This window comes from Zootoca vivipara, chromosome 9 (genome assembly GCF_963506605.1).
Source record: "Zootoca vivipara chromosome 9, rZooViv1.1, whole genome shotgun sequence".
In the NCBI taxonomy this organism is placed as follows: domain Eukaryota; kingdom Metazoa; phylum Chordata; class Lepidosauria; order Squamata; family Lacertidae; genus Zootoca; species Zootoca vivipara.
In genome coordinates, this window is record NC_083284.1 from 46,584,542 (window position 1) to 46,608,311 (window position 23,770).

General features: G+C 43.8%; 1 protein-coding gene and 1 long non-coding RNA gene across 3 annotated transcripts in view; one reads left to right on the forward strand and one right to left on the reverse strand.

The window, feature by feature from the left end:
• The window catches only part of LOC118083366 (uncharacterized), a 52,987-nt gene extending 33,807 nt beyond the window's left edge, over positions 1–19,180 (reverse strand). For both annotated transcript variants that reach the window (XR_009558146.1, XR_009558145.1), the window contains exons 1-2: positions 15,760–19,180; positions 14,686–14,846 (exon numbers count right to left, since the gene is read on the reverse strand). This is a non-coding gene — a long non-coding RNA (uncharacterized LOC118083366). The remainder of the gene's footprint in view (positions 1–14,685; positions 14,847–15,759) is intronic.
• GALNTL6 (polypeptide N-acetylgalactosaminyltransferase like 6) overlaps positions 1–19,336 on the forward strand; it is a 543,124-nt gene extending 523,788 nt beyond the window's left edge. The window contains exons 11-13 of the mRNA XM_060278706.1: positions 867–983; positions 8,766–8,915; positions 19,166–19,336. Of these exons, the coding sequence (XP_060134689.1) occupies positions 867–983; positions 8,766–8,915; positions 19,166–19,336 (438 nt within the window). The remainder of the gene's footprint in view (positions 1–866; positions 984–8,765; positions 8,916–19,165) is intronic.
• The last annotated feature ends 4,434 nt before the right edge of the window (positions 19,337–23,770 follow it).

Consider the following 23,770-nt stretch of genomic DNA (forward strand, 5'->3'; position numbering starts at 1 on the left):
TGGTAGCCCCCACAAAGGTGATTTACAAGGAGGCAGAGTTGGGGGGGGGGGGCAAAAGCTTCACCAGTAAGAGCTGGTGATAGCTGGAGGGGCATGGAAACCAACTAGGCAATTTGCATCTGGCAAAGACATCCCTGCCCTCTCTATGCCCTCTGGTGTGGACAGACAGCAGGCTGAACGGAAACGCATTAAAGTGCAATGCCGCTGTAGGCATTCAAATTGAAATACAACAAAACAAAAGCAACCTCATTGTGTTTTAAGCCAATAATGGGTACAAAGCCTCTGATCCATTCACATTCCCTGAAATCTGTTGATGATATTGACTAGGCAAGGTACTAAATTCTGATGATGCTGTTAATTCATGCTGAATAATGTGAATTTGCATAACTGCCAGTGTTTATGCATAATGACCAGGTCTATATAGCAGCAGAACCAGCTTAAGACATTTGGTGCCTAAGTAGCAAATGGTGTTCCCCTCCTGCCTCCCACTTAAGGTTAAGATGCATAGGACCCAAGGCCAGCCAAACGGCAGCTGGAACAGAAAATTGCATAAGCGCCTCTTCCCCGAGCAAAAAAATGCATTCATTCATTCATTCACTGAAATAAATAAGAAACAAATTGAAAACTAACCTTTTTCATGACCCCCAAAATCTGCTACCTGAGGCAGTTGTCTCACAGTGCCTAATGGTAGGGCCAGCCCAGACTTAGAGTAATTCTAACAGAGGAATCAGAGAACGGCTGGTGTCTTCATCAAACTGATTTGGGCTGTGCACAAGACACACGCCTCACAGAAGGAAATTATTCTCTTCCTTCTCAGGTTTCCAAGCTGCATTCCGGTTCATAATGGTGGTTGCTTAATTTTCCAGATTCGAAACGTGGCAGCAAACCTGTGTGTGGACAGTAAGCACGGAGGTACAGGCACAGAGCTGAGGCTGGACATCTGTGTGAAGGATGGCTCTGAACGGACCTGGTCACATGAGCAGGTATTTGGACCATCACATAGTTTTTCCTCTGTTCCAAGATTGTAAAGGGCTTTCTCTGGCTGACACACCCCTTCCTAACACATTAATCACCTCTGTCTAGAATAGCACATGTACACCCTCTTGCGCAGAGTCCTGAGCACAAGAGTTGTGAATTGTTATGAATAAGCTGAGGAGTCCAAAGGTCTCCTGAAACAGAAATGCTTCTTGGGTTGCTGCCAACGTGAATAGATTCAACACAAGTGTATGTGACATAATGCGTGGTCTGCTGGAGAAATATCTGAGGCAAAATGATGGACTGGAGCGGAAGGTAGAGCACAGCAGACATTGAACATTTGACAAATCCTTTTCTGTTTTGTGGAAATGAAATAGTACCACATGCAAGCTGCAATTATTTGTAAAAGCAGCAACGTCCCTTTGTTGTCAGCACTGATTTGGTATTTGCAGTCTCTGTTGGACAGTGGGTGGTTGAAATACCGTACCCAAAAGCTTAATATGTTGTTATTATTTGGGAACTGCCCAATAACCCATAGAGGTCAGAGCATGGTCATCTGTTTTCAAGACTTTGGCTCGGAATCCATACTTTTAAGGGTGTCTTGGGACTTTTAAGCCTTGCTCCAAGTGACAGTTGTAAGAATCCAAGGACTGAACCAAGGACTGAAGCTGTCTCTTGGGGAACCTCTAGCTTTGGTCTCCCCCCCCCCCCCAATTCTTCCTCTTCCATACTGAACTTGATGGTGCAGTAGATTCAATCAAACAAAAGCCATGAGATGTGTTTTTTCAAGAGCTTTTGGCTCATGAGAAAACAACCTGGGGAAGGGTTGTGGATCAGTGGCAGAGCACAAGCTATGCATGCAACACACCCTAGGTTCAATCCCTGGAATCTTCGGGGAGGCCTAGAAGACCCTGTCTGAAACTCTGGGAAGATTGAGCCTCTGCCAATCAATGCAGAGAATACTAAGCTACATAAACCAATAGAAGGACACCTTATAAGGCAACTTCCTGTGTTCTGTTCACCGCGTTCTGTTCTGTTCTGTTCTGTTCTTTTGCTTCTATATGACAACTGTTTCCAACTTGCCAATTATTTTGATAATTGTTACATTGCAAGGTATTGTATTGCTCATCAGAAAAAACTTGCTGCATGCTCCTAATCAGGCTAAACAAGAAGTAGGTCCTCCTGAATTCAGTAGGCAGGAGCAGCTCACATGAAATAGCTTTCCTGTATGGGCATCACTACTGCTCACCAGGAGAGACCAAGTGGTGGTGAGGTCAGGGCTATGTAGGTAGAAGCACCAGATTAGCCCTGCAAGTATGGTCGCACAGCCCTGACCTCACCACCATCCCCCCTTCCCCGTAAGCTGCAGTGTCACCCCTGCTAGGAGGCTATTGCTGCCATTCCACCTCACCAGGAAAACTGCTATGGCTCGCAGGTAAGCAGGGTTAGGATTGTAGCCTTAGTTTTCTTAGGGAGGTATGCTGGCATTTCTGTGTCTGCCCCCCTTTTGACAACCCCCAGATCGCTCCAGGTGAACCCAATGCAACCCAGGGCTACCTCAATCCTGGATCGATCCGAATCAGTCTAATTCAGCCATTGCACAGCCCTAGTTTTTACCTTTTAGCAGATAAAAATCCCTGGCATTTCATCGGTTGTGGCAGAACCCCCATCAGTCGCAGAAAAGGCTAGGAAGCAGCTGTTCAATAGAGCAGCTGCTCACCCTGGAGATTCCCCTTGTGGAGGTTATTATGGGTTGCTGCTATCAGTTTGTTTTGTGTTGTATTGGTATTTTGTTCTTTTATGTAGCCAATGTAATCGTTTGCTGAATTTTTTTGATTCTGGTCTTGGTGTAATATTAAGGTGACTGTCTTTGTAGAACCAACTAAAATGTCACAAAGTAATGAACAAGCTTCCAGATGTTCAGGTTTTGTTTTGTTTTTTAAAGGGAGGATTAGCAAGAAGAGAGAATGATGTTTCAGGGCAAGATGAAAAAGCTCCCAAACTACAGCCTGGGCCTTTTTCTGTCCACACATGCCATCCCTATTTGTTGTTTTGCTTCTGTTTTACATCTAGCTTGAAGAAGTGTTATGAAGAACTCAAAAGATTGCACACCAGTTTGTGACATTTTAGTTGGATTCCTCTCCCCCCCCCCACTAGCCACCTGCATTTTTTATTTGATGCATGTAGTTCCCAGAACCTATCAGCAGAGGGCACTGCTGGACAAGCAGAGCTCCATGCTGAACAAATGCAAGATGGAAAAATGGATGGCCGTTTTTTTGTTTTTGTTTTTTTAATTGTTGAAGATTTTCAGATTCCAAAGCCACAAAAGATAGAGAGCTTATCAGTATTCAAGCAGACTGGGAAATGGCTTATACTGAGTCCATCTCGCTCAGTATTTTCAACTGTGATTAGCAGCGGCTCTCCAGTGCATCTTACAAAAGTCTTTCCCAGCCCTGCTAGGAGATTCCTGGCATTGAACCTACCTGGGATCTTTTGTGTGCTAAATGCTTGCAAAATGTGTGCTCTGCCACTGAGTTATGGCCCTTCCCAAGCCCCATAGGATTTTAAAAGTTAGAACCAGCAAATCATACCCAGAAATAACTGGTAGACCAAAAAAGGGGGGGGGGATGAAAACTATCATCACAGTTATAAATTCTGCTGCAGAATTCCAGACACACTGAAGTAAGTTTTCAAAGGCAGCCCACACAATGCCTATGAGTTTTAGGTCACCATAACATGAATAAAAGTGACCAGAACATGTGACCTGCGTAACCAATGGATTCCATATAAACAATTGGTGCAGACTTAGTCCCTCAGTCTGAGAAAGTGATCTAACTGAATAACCATGCAGGCTCCCGTGTCAAACCTAGAGCTGCATCGATCCAGAACCTGGCCATCAGCTCATCAACCATTGTAGACTTCTGCCCATGACAGACTGGACCCTCAGATGCAACCTGTCCTGGAGCTTGGCCAAATGTCTGGCAGAATTTAGGAAAACTGAATAATCCAAGCCAGCCTGGTGCCCTCTAGATGTTTTTGGTCTACAGTGTCCATCAGCCACAGCCGGCATGGCCATGAACTTGCTGACTGGGTATTTTGAGTGTTGTAGTCCCAAAAAACTGGAGGTTATCAAACTGGGAAAGGTGGCTCAGAATGTGTATGGCAGGGGTCCCCAGACTTTGGGCTTTGGGCCTGCTTTGGGCCGGAGGGCAGGGGAGTGCGCGCCCGTGCGCATGCGCACACACACTTGGTAGCGCACTTCCAGGTCGAAAAAAGCGCTGGAAATCGGTTGTGCGCATGCGTATGGGCCTCCCCCGACCCAGATGTGCACCGAAAATGACCTCTTCTGGGTCAGGAGAGGCCCATACGCATGCGCACAAACGATTTTCGGCGCTTTTTTCCGACCTGGAAGAGTGCCACCGCGCTACGCGCCGCGCCGTAAGAGCGGGGGTAGTCGCGGGCTGGATTGGGAGGCCAATTGGGCCGCATCTGGCTCGCGGGACCTAGTCTGGGTACCCCTGGTGTACGGCATGTTCTCTGAGTTGAAGGTTCTTGGGTGCTTGGTTCTAGAAGACTTTATCAGGTCTGAAGTTGATCAACTTTAGGTGAAGGTCTACCAGGCTTGCTTGTTGAGCACGCTGCTTTGTGGAAGTGAGTCATGGGCAACTGACATGTGGCAGGAACGGCGCCTCGACATCTTCCACATGCTCTGCATCAGGAAGATTTTGGGCATCACAGGGCAGGACAGAGTCTCAAACAAATATGTGCTCTCCCAAAACCATATTCCCGGCATGTTTGCACTCCTGTCTCAGCAACCTCTGCGCTGGCTTGGCCACGTACACAGAATGGAAGATGGAAGATTCCCCAGAGATGCACTTTATGCAGAGCTGGCTTCAGGCACCAGGCCCACTGGCAGACCAACTCTACATTACAAAGATGTCTGCAAATTGTGACATGAAGCCTGGCAACATCAACCTTGCCATTGGAATACCTTGAAGACGGATGCAGCACCTGGAGACAGTCAGTCAGGTGGTGCATCCACAGCAATGGCCAGAGGAGGAATGGCTGCTGGGAGGAGCAGAGAGAGAAGAAAAACATGGTGTACCTTCATCAGCACAACCGAACACCTTCATCTGCCCCAGCTGCAACAAAACATGTATCTCCTGTATTGGTCTCTACAGCCACAGCAGGTGCTGTGACTCTTCAATGGTTTGACTTCACCCCCAAAGGGGCCCTCTTCAATTGTTTCCCGAGACAGACGGATGCCGACCAATTTAATCCATTGCATATTTCATGGGTGAACGCCTACATATCCTCATATAACTGTAGCATGTATGTATTTCCCGATGAATGTACTGAAAGTTTCACACACCAATACTGATCAAAGATCCTGGTCGCTTTGTAATGTGCAAAACAACCCTTGTTGTATCAAAAACTTTTTGTTTTTAAAAAAACAAAAACAGGAGGTATCTGCAAGGAAATATCTCACAAGACTTTCTGAGTAACCTGTGACCCTCCAGATAGCATTGGATTATTTTTATAATAATATTAACTTTATTACTAATATGTCACCCATCTGACTGGGTTGCCGCAGCCACTCTGGGCAGATTCCAACTCCCCTCAGCCCTATAACAGGCATGGCTAATGGCCAGGGAGTTGCAGTTCAACTACATCAGGAGGGCCATAGGTTCCCCATCAAGTGGATCTGGAAGGGTAGATTTTTACGGCTCTGTAGAGTTGGAAGCCCTCAAGCTGGTCACAGCCAACTGAGGAAAAATACACAGCCTTGCAACTGGGGTCTTCAATCAAGAAGCCAGTTGTGGGCCTTGTCCCCAAGCAACCTTTGTTTTAAGTTAAGGCACCATTGGAACCTGCACCTAGAAGTAGAAAACTTACTGTTCTTAAGCACAAAAAAAAGTCTGATTATAACTGGGACAACTTCAGTCCATCAGGCAATACTTAGGATCTTCGTGGCATCCTGGGAAATAATTCACTCCAGCCGCCCCACACAGTGCATTCTGGGTATTCATCCCCTTCTATAGCCATTTGGCACCAGCGACAGCCTTTCTGAAGGATTTGCCGTTGTTCTACCTCTGCACTGTAAGTGTCACATCCTTAGGCTATCTGCCATCCCCATAGCAATGCTGCCAGCTAAATGTAGCTTTATTTTATCTTCAGTGCTGGAGACATTTGTGCAAGAACTAAACGGGAACAAGAAAAAGCCATCCTGCTGTCTTCAGGTTCATATACTGCTGCTTTCTCTGCTGCAGACATGATAAACAACCTCAGCAGGTTCATTATCTGACTTTTCAGATGCCAACAGAAGAAATGAGAAAATAGTCACAGTATTCACAAAGTGAGGATCGGCTCAAGATAAAATTAAGCCTGGCTTTCACACTATGGCGCAGCATAATAACAAGCATGTTATCCAGGCAAATCCTGTCCATACAGATCAGCCCTTTGCCAGCCATTGGGGATAGGATGATATCATTTTGTTTTGGCCACATCAGTGATATTGTTTCATTCCGTTCACTTTATTAGGTTTTGTAGAAGCATTCTTTTTCAGGAAAAAAAAGACTCAGTGTGTCTTCACAGCAACTAAAATGTACGGACAGGCAGTGTAGTCTGATTATTAGAGTGTTGGATTAGGACCTGGGAGACCAGGCTTCAAATGTTCTTCCTTCCCTGTAAACCCCTGTGATCATTCAACCAGCCACCTGAAAGGCTCTAACGGAGTTCTAATGGAGTCAGTAGCTACAGAAGAGGGTATTCTAGATGAGCTTTACAGCTGTGGTTCAGAGAGGGAAGTGACAAAAGAGAGAAATTAAACTGACAATACGTAGCCTTGAAAGATCCCAGCACAATTTAGATGAGAAGGTTGAATGGAACTCAGCAATGTGCAACACCTTTCGGAATAAAGGGAACTGCAAGTTACATGTGGAAGCTCATCTCTCTCAGGGATGGAGAAGACAGTGGGGAGGGCTGCAAGCAATCGCCAGACTATTTAAGGTGGGCTAATTAGCTCTTAACGTGCATTAGTTGGTTTTACGCACCAGCTCTAGCACACCATCAGGGATGGCTGAGTTTGTAAAATGTTGGCGTTGGAGTTTTGCACTTTTCCAAAGCGCAGTTCAGCTTTAAATTTTAAATAGTGAAGTGTAAATAATGCATGTCAGCATTTTTAAAAAGAACACTCACGTTTAATTTATCTTGAAGAAAGGCGAGTTCAGATATTCTATGATTCTGTGTAGGGGCATAACTTCCGTGGCAGCATCCACCATAGATCAAACACCAGGCAAACCTTAAAAATATATTGTGGAAGTGATGATGATATCATATATATTATCATCATCACCACCATTGACTGTGAGTCATCAACTGAAAAGCAGAGATTGCAAATTCAAAACGGCTTCTTCCTGGTGGCTGCCTGCCTCCGCCGCCACTGCAGTCATAATATCATTCTTAGCACCAGCCAATCATTCATAGCACCTGCTACAGGGAATTTCCATACTAATCTTAGCAACTGGTGCTGAAACATTTTATGTCAAGTTCCAGAATGACGCATTGGCCTGGTTCCTATGTATCGATACCATTCAGATAAGCCATGGTTTGTACTGCTAACAACATAGGAAGCTGTCTTATGCAGAATCAGACCACCAGTCCATCTTGCTTGTTATTACCCACACTGACTGGCAGTGGTTCTCTAGGGTTTCAGGCACGACTCGCACAGGACAGTCCTACCTGAAGAGGCCAGTGATTGAATCTAGAACTTTATGAATGTAAAGCATTGCACTCCAGGGCTGGCCCAGGATGTTTTGCTGCTTCAGGCAAAACAGAAATGCTGTCCCCTTTTTCACCGCAGCTGCTTCCTCTGCATACACAAACATTACTTCCTCCTTCTCCCTGCCTGGCCACTTTCTTGATGGGCAGCCATGGAGGCGGTGGCCGTGGGCACACGTGTGTGGGGGAGGCAGCCAGGAGTGGACGCCAAAACAACAAGGAGCAGTGGCAAAGGAGGCCAGATCTGCTGTCTGAGGCAACTGCTTCACCTTGCCGCATGGACAGGCTGGCCCTGATTTGCTCTACCACTGATCCATCATGCTTGAACAAGATGAGGCCTAGTCCTTGCTGAGGTGGCAAATCTCTGACTGGGCTGCACCACTTCAGACAGCAAATATGTTCTCTTGCAACTTAATGCTTCCCTGTATCAAAGAAAATGAAAATGAAATTTTAAAATCTCCTGTCCAAGGCTAGGCTAGAGCCCTGATATCTAGTTTCCTACATGGAGGATATTGGTTGCATGGAAGACTAATAAATTATACAAGCACTCCTGAACAAGTATAGCCAAATTTATACAGATTTACTACCTCAGTGAGAACTAGGCCTCAATTCTTCCTGTGAGGCTTCATCTCCAAGCTCCTTCACTGCCCTTAGGGCTCGTTTCCCAGCTTCATCACCCATTATCTTGACAGTCTTTTGATTAGTTCTATAGAACGGTGGTTGTTTCTAATTTCCCCTTCAGCGGGATAAGTGTTTTCTTGATGTTCATTGTGTACCTTTTTATACTGAGGGTTTCTTTTCCTTTTAATTATTGCGGTTCCTTGCCAAAAACCTAGCCATTACTCCTTAGGGTTGCTCTGGGCCATTATTAATTATTACATTGAAGCCAAATACCTTTGGTTTAATGGTTGATTGAAGCCAAGCCAGAAGTTTCCTACTATCCTATCAGATCTCCCGGTCAAACACCAAGTTAGAACACAGTGTCACTTGAATGCTTCCCCCACCCTTAGCTCTTCACCTTTGGTTGGAGAGAAGACATCCGTCCAGGAGAACCTCTTCACACCAGAAAATTCTGCTTTGATGCCGTTTCGCACAGCAGCCCCGTCACACTTTATGACTGCCATGGTATGAAGGGCAACCAGCACTGGAGCTACAAGAAGGTCAGTATTGCTTTGGGTTGTTTCAAAGTCCTTCAGCTATCCTGAGTTTTTGGCAGGAGCAGCCAGCTGTGAGGGGTGGTGCTGTGGACCTGGCTTCCTGGTACCGCTGATGCTGATGCTACTTACAGGGCAGTGTGCGGCTGGCAGCAGTGGACCTACATTTTTGGGGCCCTGAAGCTTAAAACTGCTATTTGCAACCAGCAATGACGTCTGGGTAACCACTGTTACCTTCTTCAACGGGCTTGTTTACAGCAACCTTTACAACATCTGTACTACAGACTTTAAAACACTGGGATTGTTGAAACACATAAAACAAAAACCATCAATTTGAGTTGTACGACTCAAATTGTGTCTACTAGATCTATTTTTTTAAAAAAAGCGAAGTGGTGAGATTCCAGTAGTTCACACACACCTCTCTGCCCTCACCACTGCCCTGCCCTCACACCGTTCGCTCTGTGTCACACCTGTTGTGATACTGGTACCCGGAAGTCAGAGTTACAAATACTCCCCATCCTTGCTGGCCGCTCCTGGTTTTGGGTAACAGAGACTGCAGTATTTGTTACATCAGAATAATTCATTTTATACACTGCCTTGGTTCAGTTAAAAAAAAACACTTGAAATGTGAAATAGCACTGTTTCTTGAAGGTCTGCCATTATATAGGTCAAAGTTAACATTAATATGGATATCACCCAGCACAAAATGAAGAGCACATCCCCGGAAAGATGCTTTGCCATTTTGGCAATTCAAGACATGTGAGTCATTTTAACAAAGGCAGCCCTGAAAATGTTTTTATTCCATGTGACAGGCACAAGAAAAGCTCCTAATGAATTAAGTACAATATAATCTTTCTTTACTTTAAGGATTGCAATTGGCAGATGTACAAAATGCTGGAAAGAGCAGCCCTGTATATATAATGAAACAAACTGGTTTACAATTCAAGGGTCATCGGTCTAGGATGCCGACTGCATTTCAAACCATTTTAAATAGCACTAGAAGCAGGTGGGCTGTGACAGAAATCGTGCATGACTTTTTCTTCTTCACATTTTACTAGTTACCATAACAATGCTTTGGAGTGACATGATTGATTGCTTTTGAAATGGGTACCAAGGAAGTGACCTTGTTTAACCTTGTCAGTGCAGGCCTCGGTGGAACTGCATGAGGTGGCTGTGATTCTGGTGCTCTGTTTCACCTATCCATCACCATCCCACAGCACAACTTCCTTGGCATTCCCTATCTTCAAATTACTGAAACTGCAATCGTATGTACACCATTGGACACAGTGGGGCTTGCTTTTGAGTAAACATGCATAGGCTTGCATTGCATGGATATGACACACTCCTTCATACACAGTGCCTTCACGTACAGACTGCCCCCGTCCCCGTACACGGGTGCTTCCTCCTCCTATGTCCCCTGACATGTGCACACAAGCTCTGACATCCATGGTCCACTGAACCATTACAGAGCATGGAAGGTCTGTGTCACCTTCCTTATCCCTCCCACCCTGCCTAGCCCTCCTTAGTGTCATACAGGGACAGAGCCCTGGATGTGGATATATGAGCACATGGTATCACTGTGCACTGGTGCTTCTTTTATTGCCTTGGAAAAGGACAGCCCTTTATTGAGCTGAACAGGAATCCTCTGTACATGGGTGCTGTTTTTTCACTGGGGTGTAGATCATACCCAGAGCTGTATGGAGACAAAAGCTATTTTGGCCTTAATCACTCTAATATTTTCTAGTTTACCAAAGCATTCATGAACTCGGAAATAGATTAAAGGCAGACCTATGCTACACACTTCAGGCTTGTTGACAGTCATTATCTCCTTCCAGGGAACCATGAGAACCATAGATGCTGTGGGTGGGTGGCAGCAAGGAAATCTGAACCAAAATTATCAGCACTTCACCAGACTATGGCAGTCAAAGTGGTTGTAAGACTATTACGCTAGACGAATGGATAGGATAACCAATGAGGAAGTTTAGTCATCAGGAGAGCAGGCAGAGAGGTTTAGAATCAGTGCAGAGATGGGGAATTCCCAGGGGATGGAAACAACAGATGGCGACTCTGCCTGTGGGAGGGAAATCTTGAGGGGGTTTTTTGTCTGCAAATGTGTATCCATGAGAAATTTTATGTGGGTTACATGGAGGGGACTCTATTGCCATTCAACCCATGACTTTGGTTGATCAGTTTCGTTTAGTATTTACACTTTGGCCAGAGAAGGATTAGACTTTGTAGGGTGAATTGAATTCTCATTCCTAGTAGAGGTGCCATTTGAAAGGCGTGTGCTGGATCTTCAAATTATACGAGATGGCACAATGCCCTCAAAGTCAGAGGAGAAAGCTCCATTTATGTCAGATAAGGATCTGACTTTGTACAACTGCAGCCTCTTGCTCAAACACCAAAGTCAATTTATTTCCTGGTTTGCCCAAGCTGCTGAAAAGATACTTGATGTCTTGAAACACTTCATTGGTGCCTAATGTACCAGGGGTGTGTGGGTATATAGGGCGGCACAGAGCAGGGGGAAGAGAGATAAGGCACAATTCTTGCATTGTCCCCTGCTCCTGGCCCATCGTATTTTTTATCTGGACCTCAGTGGATGATCACAGTGAAATAACAGCCCTTTAAACAGCCATGTAACCTGTGGAATGCCCTCCCACCAGATGTCAAAGAGAACAACTACTACCAGACTTTTAGAAGACATCTGAAGGCAACCCTGTTTAGGGAAGCTTTTAATGTTTAATAGACTATTTTATTTTAATATTCTGTTGGAAGCCGCCCAGAGTGGCTGGGGAAACCCAGCCAGATGGGCGGAGTATAAATAATAAATTTATTACTGTATTATTATTATGCCATTGGCAAATGGATAAAACACTGTCCTGTCTGCTGATTTATTTTTAATAATTGTGGGTATGAGCAGTACATGGGAGTTTCTAGTTCCAAGGCAAAATCTATATTTCTTAGTGAGAAATTCTTCAAAAAGCATTTTTATAAAGGAAGTGCTGGCCAAGCTGGAGCTATATAACACTGATCTGGTTCTCTGATCAGTCCTCTCAAACCATACAGTGAGGCAAACACTTATGGTTGGCTATAAATTGCTCAGACAAGGAGCCACAACCATTGTAAAAATAATGCCTAAATCAATTAAGTTTATCTTTGGTCTAAGATGTATCTGCTTTCTGTTTACCTCAGTCCTTTTTTTTTCAAAAAAAACTTTTACATAATGTAAGTTAATTAATGATAATGTGTCATGTTTATACAGAACTTTCTTAGCATCCATAAAATTCTCAGCAAACAACCCTTCCAGGTAGGTCATTATTTTCTGCATGGTACAGACGAGCCTGAGAGGTAATTGCTACTTGAAACCAATATTGTGGCCTTGAGTATGTGCTTGGGCTGAGAGATGAGCTAGGAATGTTTACTACATAGACAATGTGCAGCTACTTATGCACACACAAAAGCCAGCTCTGTACAAGCAGATCCACATACAGAAGCAAAAGGTGCTGTAGAATGCTGTCCTGCAGGTGAAAGTTTAGAGAAGGACATTCTGTGCCTAAGAAAAGATGCTGATCGCTATACTTGAAGACAGGTTGCTTATGAGCAGCACTTTCCCTTATGAATGCTTAGTCATATGTGTAGATTCTATTTATTTATTTATTCATTCATCCATTCATCCCCATTCTCCAAAGGGCTAGTCACTACAACATGGGACTCTTTCTACAACCAGGAGTCCTGATTCTTCAGACTTCCCCATTTCACATTATACACAGCATACCCTCTACCTATGCAGCCATTCACCCGGGAGCTCAGGAGTTTCAACAATGCATGCAGTGCTGATTCCACAACTGACACATTTGAATATCAATTAAATAACATGGCATTCAAAATGTATTTGAATAAATTTGTAATAGTCTAGGAATCTATTCTGCTAAAGGTCCTGAAATCGCTGTATTGAACCTGAAATGTACCATAAAAATGAGACACTCTTATTACGTTCAGTTCCCAAAGAGGAACCTACTGTAATACTGGGGAATGTATGTGAGTCACAGGGTTGCACACACTCCGCAAGAATGGAAAACAAAGCCTTACACTGCTTGGGACACCAATACCTTAAGGCACCCTTAGTTCAGAGAGTGGTGTCAGCTTTTTGTCATCAAGATGCATTGCCAGCGAAAAATCGCGATCTGGCGATATACTGTGATGTTGAAATGGAGGGAGGAACAAGCTGCATTGTCCAGGAGCTGAGGCCAATGTAGCCTGTTCCTTCCACCAGGTGAAGGCAGCCAGGCGGTAGCCAAGCGGACAGAGCCTGTCAGGCTCCGTTCACAAGGCTGCCTCCTCCCTAGCGGCAGCATCAAGCAACCTCTGCACCGCACTGGGTATAAGCCACCCCATCCATGCCTTGCAGAGCAGGACTGCCTGATGCTGATGGCGAGCGCTGGGCCCAGCATCAGGCAACCTCTGCACTGCTTGGCTGCCTTCGCCCGGGAGGATGGGCTCCGTCTTTCCTCCTGGGGTGAATGACTACTCTGGGAAGAAAGATGTAGCCCTCCCTCCCTGGCGATGGCAGCCAAGCAACAGTACCCTCCCTGGAGAAATAGGTAGCCCCCCCCCCGCCCCGTGCCAAGGCAGCAATGTGTGAGGCAAGCGCATGCATGTCTGCCATAACCCGCTCACCCCCTGTGTCAAGGCAGCTGCCTTTTTCTTCTGTTGGCTACCATCACCTGGCTGCCTTCGCCCGGGAGAGCAGGCCACGTCTTTCCTCCCAGAGTAGTCCCCCAAGAGGAAAGGCAGAGCCCACTCTCCCTGGCAAAGACAGCCAAGCAGTGCTACATCCGCACCCCTCCCCATCTCTGGCTTGCACAACCAGGAGGCGAAGTGGGGGGATCCGATAGAGAAGAATCAGGGCTCCCTCAGCTGTGGAGCAGGAGCACTTTAATGGAGCCCACACCCCACTGCTGGCTTGTGTGACCTCCTGGCAGGTCAGGGGTCCTCAGCTGAGGCAAGGGCAGCCTCGAGCTCCTCAGCCAAGCAGTTTAAAGAAGCGGAGGGAGGAACAAGCTGCCTTGCCGATGCAGTTTATTTCTCCCTCTGCGTCGGTATGTGGGCAGAGTGGGATGGCAGTTTCACTCAGTGGGATATCACTGGTGAAACCGCCACCACTCCTGAGCCCCTCTGCCTCCAGATTGTCTCTCCCTTGGAACCTGCTGGGAGCTGGTAGTAGAGAGACTCAGGAGTGGCGGCAGTTTCACCCACAATATACATACCACCCACAATATACAAGCTGCCATTGCAGTCTGCCCCTCATACCAGTCCTGGGCGATATATCGATATATCGCCCAGGCCTAGTGGTGACAAGGGAAAGGTGTTTTTCAGTGGTGGTTCCCCAGAGAGATTCTCCTGGCACCCACTATGGCATCATACACCAAGCAAAACCTTTTCTATATATAGAATGACATTTGACTGCTGCTTTTGGGGTTGCAGCCAATTTTAAAGATTAACTATGTTGTGATCATGTCAGTGGAGGTTTAGGAGAACTGTAGTATGTTTAACTGATGTGTTCACTGGTACAGAATGTTTTACATGTTGCACTTTATGAGTTTCGCATTGCAATGTGTCGTTTTTATATTGTCCCTGCCTTGAGGTGACTCATCTAAGGTGATTAATAAAACTAATAAATTAATCATTGTCATTATCATCACTGTTCCAAATCATTAGATTTATTCATTAATCGCATATTTAAAATTTTTAAATACAAACTAAATTTAGATCCTACCTGATGTCTTTGGAAGAGTTTGCAGTTCAAATGCCATTCTTTTCAGACATGATCTGTTTACATCATTTTAATTAATGGCACCAAACAGCAGGCTGTGTGCACATGAAGATCTTCATACAGCTGGTCATCAAAGATGAACAATGGTCTCAGTCTTGCCAATCCTAATTACCCATTGAGAGAGGGGCAGAAGCTACGTTAGATTCAGTCCTTGCACTACCCCCAAACACATCCTCAGTGCCCTCAAATATTGCACCAAATATATTTTAGGATTGTGTGCAGAACCAGTGAAGCAAGGATCACTGAACATGCAGCCTTGGATTTTTATCTCACAACTGGGGCCTATGCCAAGAGACTGAGACATATGTCTTTAATATGATTTTCCATAGGGTGGCCCATGACATATTCATTCCACATGATTTCTTATGAATTTGTATCTAATGTAGTTCTGCTTTGAATGCAGCAACAAGTTGTAGGAGAGACTTAAGAGTTGGAATTCAGGCATTCATTCGTTTATAGGGGCTATTGGACTTTATGCTACTCCTGAGAGAGCTGCAGAGGTGACATTTACTAGTAATTCAGACCTGGCGCAAGAGACTCTTAAACTGCAGTCCCATCAAGCATTGCAACTACATGTCCTCCATCTTTATCCCCATTAAATCAAGCTCTTTGGTAACAAATGGAGAAGGAAGCATAGCAGCAGGGCCTGGTGGATCGCACCTTGACTTTGCTGCTGAAAAGCTCACAGTGTGAATATCAGTTCTAATGGTGTGTTTTATCATGTGGACATTTGGTCTTATTGGGCCTATGCTGAGACTACCAACTCATTTCACAGAAATGACTGCAGCCGTCAGATGATAATGACTCTCATTGACTACTGACCTTGGCCATAGTTAAAGCAATGACCTAGAAGCAAGGAAAGGAACCTTGTCTCATTACCAATTACCTGAACTGCCCAGGCCTGCCTGCAAGTCCATTATCTTATGGAAAGGGTGTCACTCTGAAATAATATGCCTTTGCTGCAAAAAGAAAGGGGAGAAAGAGTTTTTGCCCTTCCCAGAAGTAACTGAAACTTACCAAGAGGAAATGTTTGCAGTCTCTTCTTGGTTTTCATTCCCCAAGTGCACTGGCTGCAGTGTGTTGCTCATCTTAATGGGCCTGGTTCTGCTTCCGATAAAGTCAGCCAGACTTCTGCTAACAAGTGGAGACAGACTGTCAAAAGCAAGCATCTTGTAACGGCCTGGATTTATTTTAAAATTATTTCCTGAAAAAAGCACTCACTAGTATAAAACACACATACATAGCTTCCTTTTTTGTTCAGATTATTTCTTAATGACTGAGAATGGCTATTTTAAAAGTCTGTTGGTGATACCAGTACTAGTTTAAACACATGGAACGTTCTTTAAAAAAAGAAAAGAATGTAAGAAGACTCTCCTGGATCAGGGCAATAGCCTACCTAGTTAGTCCAGCATCTTGCTCCAACAGTGACTAACCAACTGCCCATGGGAAGCCTAAAATGTTATCATAGATCAGGCATAGGCAAACTCAGCCCTCCAGATGTTTTGGGACTACAACTCCCATCATCCCTGACCACTGGTCCTGTTAGCTAGGGATGATGGGAGTTGTAGTCCCAAAACATCTGGAGGGCCGAGTTTGCCTATGCCTGCCATATATCCTCACCTCCAAGGTGTTCCTTGTCAAGATGCCAGCCAGCCATTCCATCCAAGCAAAGCATTCCCAAATTAGTAAGTGGAAACAAGTGAGTGGGCTTAACAAAAGCTTTTCAACCTTGGGCATAGTCCAGGCTGGGTTGAGGGACACAGGCATTAAATCAAGAACCAGTAAATGGAAATCAGGCAAAAAAGCAATCTAATTCAGAGGTCAAACCAGAAGATAGGGCTGATAGTACAAGCTAAGCACCAGAACTTAACAGCAATACCAGAAACACAACACATGCTAGAGCTCAAAGCATCACTGAGACGGGAAGTCCTCTTATTCTCCTTCCTGCTCAGAAGGAGCCAAATCGAGCCTGGGCTGAATCCATTCTAAAGATTCTTCTCTGAGAAGCTGTAGTGACACATCTTGCCACATAGGACAGTGGTCCTCAGTTCCTGACACAGTTACAATGGCTGCCGACTGGGCTCATCAGAATACTGGGGAAGGGCAGTGATGCCAATAGCAACAGGCCCTTGAGGATGCCACCTACTGACATGAGTCTGAGGGACCATATTTTTTTAATGTCTGTTTTAGAGGAAACAAGAGAATGATTTGGAAATGGGAGTATCACACCTTCGGTGACTACAGTAGTGGCTGAAGCATGCGGCATTCAAAAAGTGAACACAGACCACTGGTACCAAAATATATGGGGGAAAGCCCTACTGGAAAAGTTAACCAACCAACTCAAATTAGCACAGGGACAAGCTAACCCCAGTGTGAATCTCCAATTATCACATACAAAGCACAACACAACAGTGACCTATCCTCACCAACAACATACAAATCAACACGGCTAACCTGACCCAACAACCCACCCCCACACCACAATGTAACCACCTGAACACAATCAACCAAGCTTTGGACCCCTAACATCTCGCAATGTCTACACACACACACACACACACGACCTGTCAACATGATACTGACACAAACCCCTAAACCAACAGTCTGCAACAGAATGAAAGAACAATACACCCCTTCTTCCTCCCTCTCTTTTCCCCCAATTGTACTATTCTTTGCTTATTTGTCTGTTTCATAATACAATAAAATCTTTTAAAAACTAATTTTAAAAAACAAACTTGTATGCACAATTGATTCTGAACTTGAGGAATGGTGATTAGAAGAACACCGACATAAGGACATGAGATCTTGCTGGATCAGGCCAGCATCCTGTTCTCACAGTGGCGAACCAGATACCTATAGGAAACCAGAAAAAAAGAACTTCATAAGAAAAGCAAGAAATTTCTCAGAATAAATTGGGAAGAAAAGTTTTTTAATGCACAAGCAATTCTTAATAAATAGGGCATGGTTTACTGGACAGGATTCAGGATAACACCCCAACGGACCAGGGTTCCTGTCCCCAGTAGACCCTTGACTCACATCCTCTTCTTTGTTTACTTTCCATCATCCTTGTGCTTTCCAAACTAGTTTAGAAATCAAATAAATGATGCATAATGGACGAATCTAAACCTTGTTTAGGACATGTAGAGTCAGTTGCGTGATTTCTGTGAAATTAATTGGGTGTTCTGTGAAGAATGCAACACTGCTTAATTTCCTCAGCAGAAAAACAGTGGGGTTGAGCATCTTATGTAAGACAACATGGAAAAGACTGCTCTTTAGTAATTTATTGCAGAGCAGCATAGTAAATCCCCAGTCCACAGCAACAGGTCCTTAATGACCAATGCAACAAATATTGGAGCTGGTGGCTCATTGGGTCAAAAGAGCCACCACAGATCAAACATCACTAACAGAATGTTCATATCTGCTTCTTTTCGTAGCAGGGGTTTTGATTTCATTACCCGCTGCTTCACCTCCCCCCCCCCAGCTTGCTGGTAGTCAGAGTTGCTCTGGTTCGGACGCTTGAACAGAAGCCCCTTTGCTACCCTCTGCCAAATTAGGATAACTGCTTTTGCTGGGCTTTGGGGGTGGAGATAGAGTCCTTTTGAGCTCTCTTCCCAGTGGGGCTGCTTCATAGCACAGGAGAAAAGAAATTAGTTCCCTTTGTGTTGCACTGCTATATTGAAGCTATGGCTGAGAGCCCCAATAAGAGGCTTAGGAATGAAGCTACTTGCCCTGGGCTACTTTGCAGATCCCGTGACGCTAGCCTACGGACACAACTTCTGCCAAGATTGGATCTCTAGATGCTGGAATGATAATCTAAATGAGGCAAAATGAGAAGCTGGAAGTGGAAAATAGTATCTATCAAACCAAACCATGCACCTGAAAACCTACCTTGCACTAAGTCAGACTAACGGTCCATCTAGCTGAGCATTTTCTACACTGATTGTCTGCATCTCTCTGTGATTTCAGACCATCCTAGCCCTTCCTGGAGGTGTGAAGGATTGAACATGGGACCTTTTGTATGAAAAGCAGGTGCTCTACCACTGCACTACTTCCCTTCCACGGTGGTGTTGGTGAATGATGCAGACAACCAGCTGAGTGATCAAGCATATTAGCACAGAGTTGCAGTTGTGGGAAATGAGGGAGCAGATCCTCTGCAAGTCATCCAGGCTTGTCTTTAATATCAATGCCTTCATTCATAAATGTTAAATATTTTACTCTAGACAGCCACCTACTACAATACACTGGAAATAGTCTGGAAGCATTCTACACCATCGCTCTGTTTTATTCTGGGCAGAACAGCTGTCCAAATCTTAAAGAAGCTTGGCTTGACTTTTATTTTAAAAAAACTCTGTTCCCCAAAACATGGCCATTTTTAATCAGCTGGCATTTGCTTCTTAATGCGTTTTTGTTCTCATCCCCACAGGACAAAACTTTGTTCCATCCGGTGAGCAGCAGCTGCATTGATTGCAGTCCGGCAGAGAAGAAGATTTTCATGAACAGATGTGATCCTTTATCTGAAACTCAACAGTGGATTTTTGAGCATATTAATATGACTGTTTTAGAGAAATTTAACAGCAAGAAAACTAGCTCTTAGGAAGAAAAAACCCAGACTGTTCTGTACAGATTGCAAACAAGATTTTGGCCAGCATCTGGGTCAAGGAGTCAGAAATTAAGTTTCCTAGAGCCAGGAAATCTGTTCTGAAGATTAAGTAAATGCCAGGGCAGAAGCCAACGAGCTGTCATTGCGGGTGGACAATATCTGAAGAACTTGGCTGAGAACCTCACCAGCTGCTGCTGGAGGCCTCCTGGCTGACAATTTCCCTTGCTGGTCAAGGGGAAACTTTATTTTAAAAAAATGTTTCCAAACACTCCATGTTAATAAAGTTAAACAAAGTTTTAGAGTTTCTCAGGTCAAACCCTACTATAGTGAGTAGCTATGAATAGTTGCTGTTACTTATGGGGGATATATGGAGTGCATGAGTGCTATGTGGGAATCTTGAGATGCCACCAGTAGAGAACTAGAAACATCGATGGATACCGTCAGTGTCTCAGAACTGTAAAACAAGACGGATGTTCTAGTGCCATTCCTTTCCCTTGGTGGAAGTCAGGTTTAAGAGGGTTATTTAAATAAGGTGTTATAACAGATAATCTTAAGAACCTTCCTATTACGTTCCTTTCACTGTTGAAATGGGAATGGCTGAAAAGCAATGTAAGAGTAATTTTAGAGTTGCATTTTGAATGAAGCATGAAAATGACTGTAAGGTGTCAAATGACCATTTCTCTTCTGCAGCTGAAGAAAGAATAATTTCCATCACAGCAATTAAATAAAATTTTCATCCATTTTACATGGTGTTGCCAAACAATCATCTGCAATCATTCATACTTATCAAGTCATCATTGATGGGATGAGCCAAAAGTGACCACATCCCCCTTCATCTTTAAAAAGTGAATATGTTATTTATAATAGCAACACAATGGAAGGTTTTCAGAAAGGATTTCTGCTTGGACCACTGCATTTCTTTCCTGGCACTTTTTATTAAAAGATGCATAAGTGGATTTAGATCAATACAATCACCAAGAGAAGAAGCATAATGAGTCTGACAAGGCAGGTTTGTGGCCAAATACACTCCCTGGAGCTAAAGGTTGTTGGATTGTACCAGTATTAACTCAGTGCTGCAGGAATGGCTATAGAAGGCTATAGGCCAGGCATCCCCAAACTGTGGCCCTCCAGATGTTTTGGCCTTCAACTCTCATGATCCCTAGCTAACAGGACCAGTGATCGGGGAAGGTGGGAATTGTAGTCCAAAACATCTGGAGGGCCGAAGTTTGGGGAAGCCTGCTATAGGCAGTTGTGGAGTTTCTATTAAACTAGTTGGGCATTGTGTAGAATAGCAGCTGAAACTGTAGGCAACTGCCAACTGTTTCAGTTAATGCCATTGCAGGCACTTAAATAAATTTGCCATATCATGTTAGGCAGCTTTTCTGTAGCTGCACACTGTGAACATCCTAAGAACATGTCTCCAATCTTTTTGTGGGAACCGCTTAAAGCAACCTGCTTTCAAGAACCAAATTTCACAATCAGCAGAATCAGATGCTGCGCTCATTGCTGGACACCAGTGCAGCCCACAGGCGGGGATCATTATGCTTCAGTGTTTCCCCATACAGTGGTGCCTCGATTTACGAATTTAATCCATTCTGAAGGCACCTTCGTAAGTTGAAAAATTTGTAAGTCGAAAAACGCCATTGGAAACACGATTTCCCATAGGACTGCAATGGAAATGGAAAAATTCGTAAGTCAAAGCAACCCTATCTAAAAATTCGTAAGTCGAAAAATCCCTATCTAAAACCGCCACGTTTTTCCCCGGATGTCGAGACATTCATAAGCACACGGCCATTACCCCCATTCGTAAGTCGAAAAATTGTTGTTGAGTCGTTCTTAAGTCGAGGTACCACTGTATTATATATTTTTAAATATAGCTGCCTGTGTAAAGTTAGCATGCGAGAACAACTGACACCTAAACTTGATATGATTGTGTGTGTGTCCCCCAGGTGTGGGAAAAATTTTATATGGGTGAGCATTCATTTATGCAATGTCTAGTGATACTGAAGAGTTACATCACATGATTTTGCTGATTGTGTGGCCTTGCTCTTGGCTGGCAAATATGGGTGAGCATTCAAACCTGCAATCTGGATATGGAGAAGTTACGGCTGCCATGTCTATTGTGGATGCACGTTCTCTTTATGTATGATGTTAACAAGAGATGTTACCTTTGATGCTTATATAGAAAGTATGGATTATAGCACAGTAAATGCACATCGGAAGCTGCCTTAAGATTCAGGCAAAATGAGAAGCTGGAAGTGAAAAATGGTAGTTATCAAACCAAACTGTACATCTGAAAAGTAATTTCAGCTTTTAGTTATTCCAATTCAAGTCAGAGTTGTCTTGTTCTAATAGTCCTTTGTTTCAAGTCTTCACATAAAGCCTTCATATTTTATCATGTGAGAAAAAGCAGCTTAAAATTTGTTTTGCTATACCATTCTCCTTCCTTGACAGAGATGAATAAGCAGACAACTTTTAGGTTCCTAAAATTAAGAGAACAGCCATCTTTCAGTTGTACTGTACAGTACTTAAATTCCAAAACTGAATGTTGAAGGAACCAAGGATGCAGATATTTCAGTTTTCATGATCTGACATAAGTGGAGTAAAATACCACTTTCATTTGTATCATGTGTCAAATTTGTTCTGAACATCTATTTATGTTCCTTAGTTTGGCGATGTATTAAGGTGGAATGTTTGTTCCTTAGTTGTCTACATGTATGGCATTGGCTTTATCTGTAGAGGAGCAGTGCTGGTCAAATTTATGCATGCAGTGTAGAATGGATGAATTTCCAGATTGCAGGGATTGGTACATCTTCTTCCTTCTCTACCCCTAGCCGCTCATCTGATTCATCTGCCATGAACAGGACATACGGTTTTGTACACTATGATTCCAACCCACACAGAAAAGGTTTGCAATAGTTAGATTCTGCTTGTGACAAACGAATTGGACAACTACTTTTCTGCGAGCAGGAGGTGACCAGGGAAAAGGCATAGATTATAGGTCGCCAGGACATTCTAAGTGGGCCTTAGGTTATCTATAGCATTCAGATGCATATGCTAGAATGTCAAAATGTCCCGTGTTAAAGTGAGATAGATTATGTCATATAGCTCTATTTCAAATAGTCATGAGATATATTTATCAGTCAGGGTGCAATCCTGCATGCAGGGTGCTTAAGTGACTGGGACTGAAGCAGGATTGTGTGCAGGATTGATAAACCCTGCATAAATCTTAGCCAATTGTGACATTAAATTACGGTAAGCCTTACTGAAGGACATCAAAAGAGAACCAGTTTTTCAAAGCAACACAGAAACCCCCAACAGTGAAAACTCCCAACAGTGAATAGAAACATTTCAAACAGTGGCTATAGATTCAGGTAGGTAGCCGTGTTGGTCTGACACAGTCAAAATAAATAAATAAAAATTTAAAAAAAATTGTCCAGTAGCACCTTAGAAACCAACTAGGTTTGTTCTGGGTATGATAGTCATGTTGGTCTGACGCAGTCAAAATAAATAAATAAATAGTCCAGTATAAAAATTACCCAGAACAAACTTAGTTGGTCTCTAAGGCGCTAGTGGCTATAGAGATATTTCTGAAAGTTGTTTTGACACTGATAGAATCAAAAAGTTGAAAAGGGTCTTGCAGGTCATCTAGTCAAATACCTGGCTTGATGCAGGAATTCTCCTTCTCAAAGATAAATTGCAATGAAAGCTAAACATGCACACCCAGTATCAGACAGTACAAACTAGGCTGAAAGACAATACAAACTAGGCAGAGTTTAGGCGGGGCGGGGGGGGATCAAAGCCGTTAAAAAAAGGAAATATGTCATCTAAATTACTAATGAACTGTTGTACTTGGAAACGAAATATGCGTAATTGCTCATCTGTATTCACTTTACAATAATTGAGTTTAACCACTGCACACACTGGCACATAGCACAAATCCACCACAGTGTTTGACTTGCTTTAGGGCTACTGAGGTCAGTGGACTTCAGTGATCTTAACATGAGCCATGTTGGATCATAGCCACTCTTCTGAATTCTGCAAAGGATAATTTTACGTAGAACATTGTCTCTGTCATTTTTTTATGACAAATGCTGCATACTGCTACCATTAATGGTGTCCTGGTACTGACGCAGCATTATAACATTTATTTCGTATATTTCTATTGACTCCTCAAATGTGCTTTGTCATGATGTGTGATGTGTGGCATCCAACCTGATTATTGTTGAAGTCCTAAGGTAACCCAAATGCAGCCCCTTAGCAGCCAAAACTTGAAAGCTGTGAACCACTTAAGAAATGGAAATTTCCTTTTGTTGCAAAGACACCATCCTGAAAATAAAATTAAAAAAATACTAGAAATATTTTCAGTTAGGCAATATTAGCAGCTCTTTCATCTGTGCAAGTTATTGACACGGCAAAGGTAGCTAT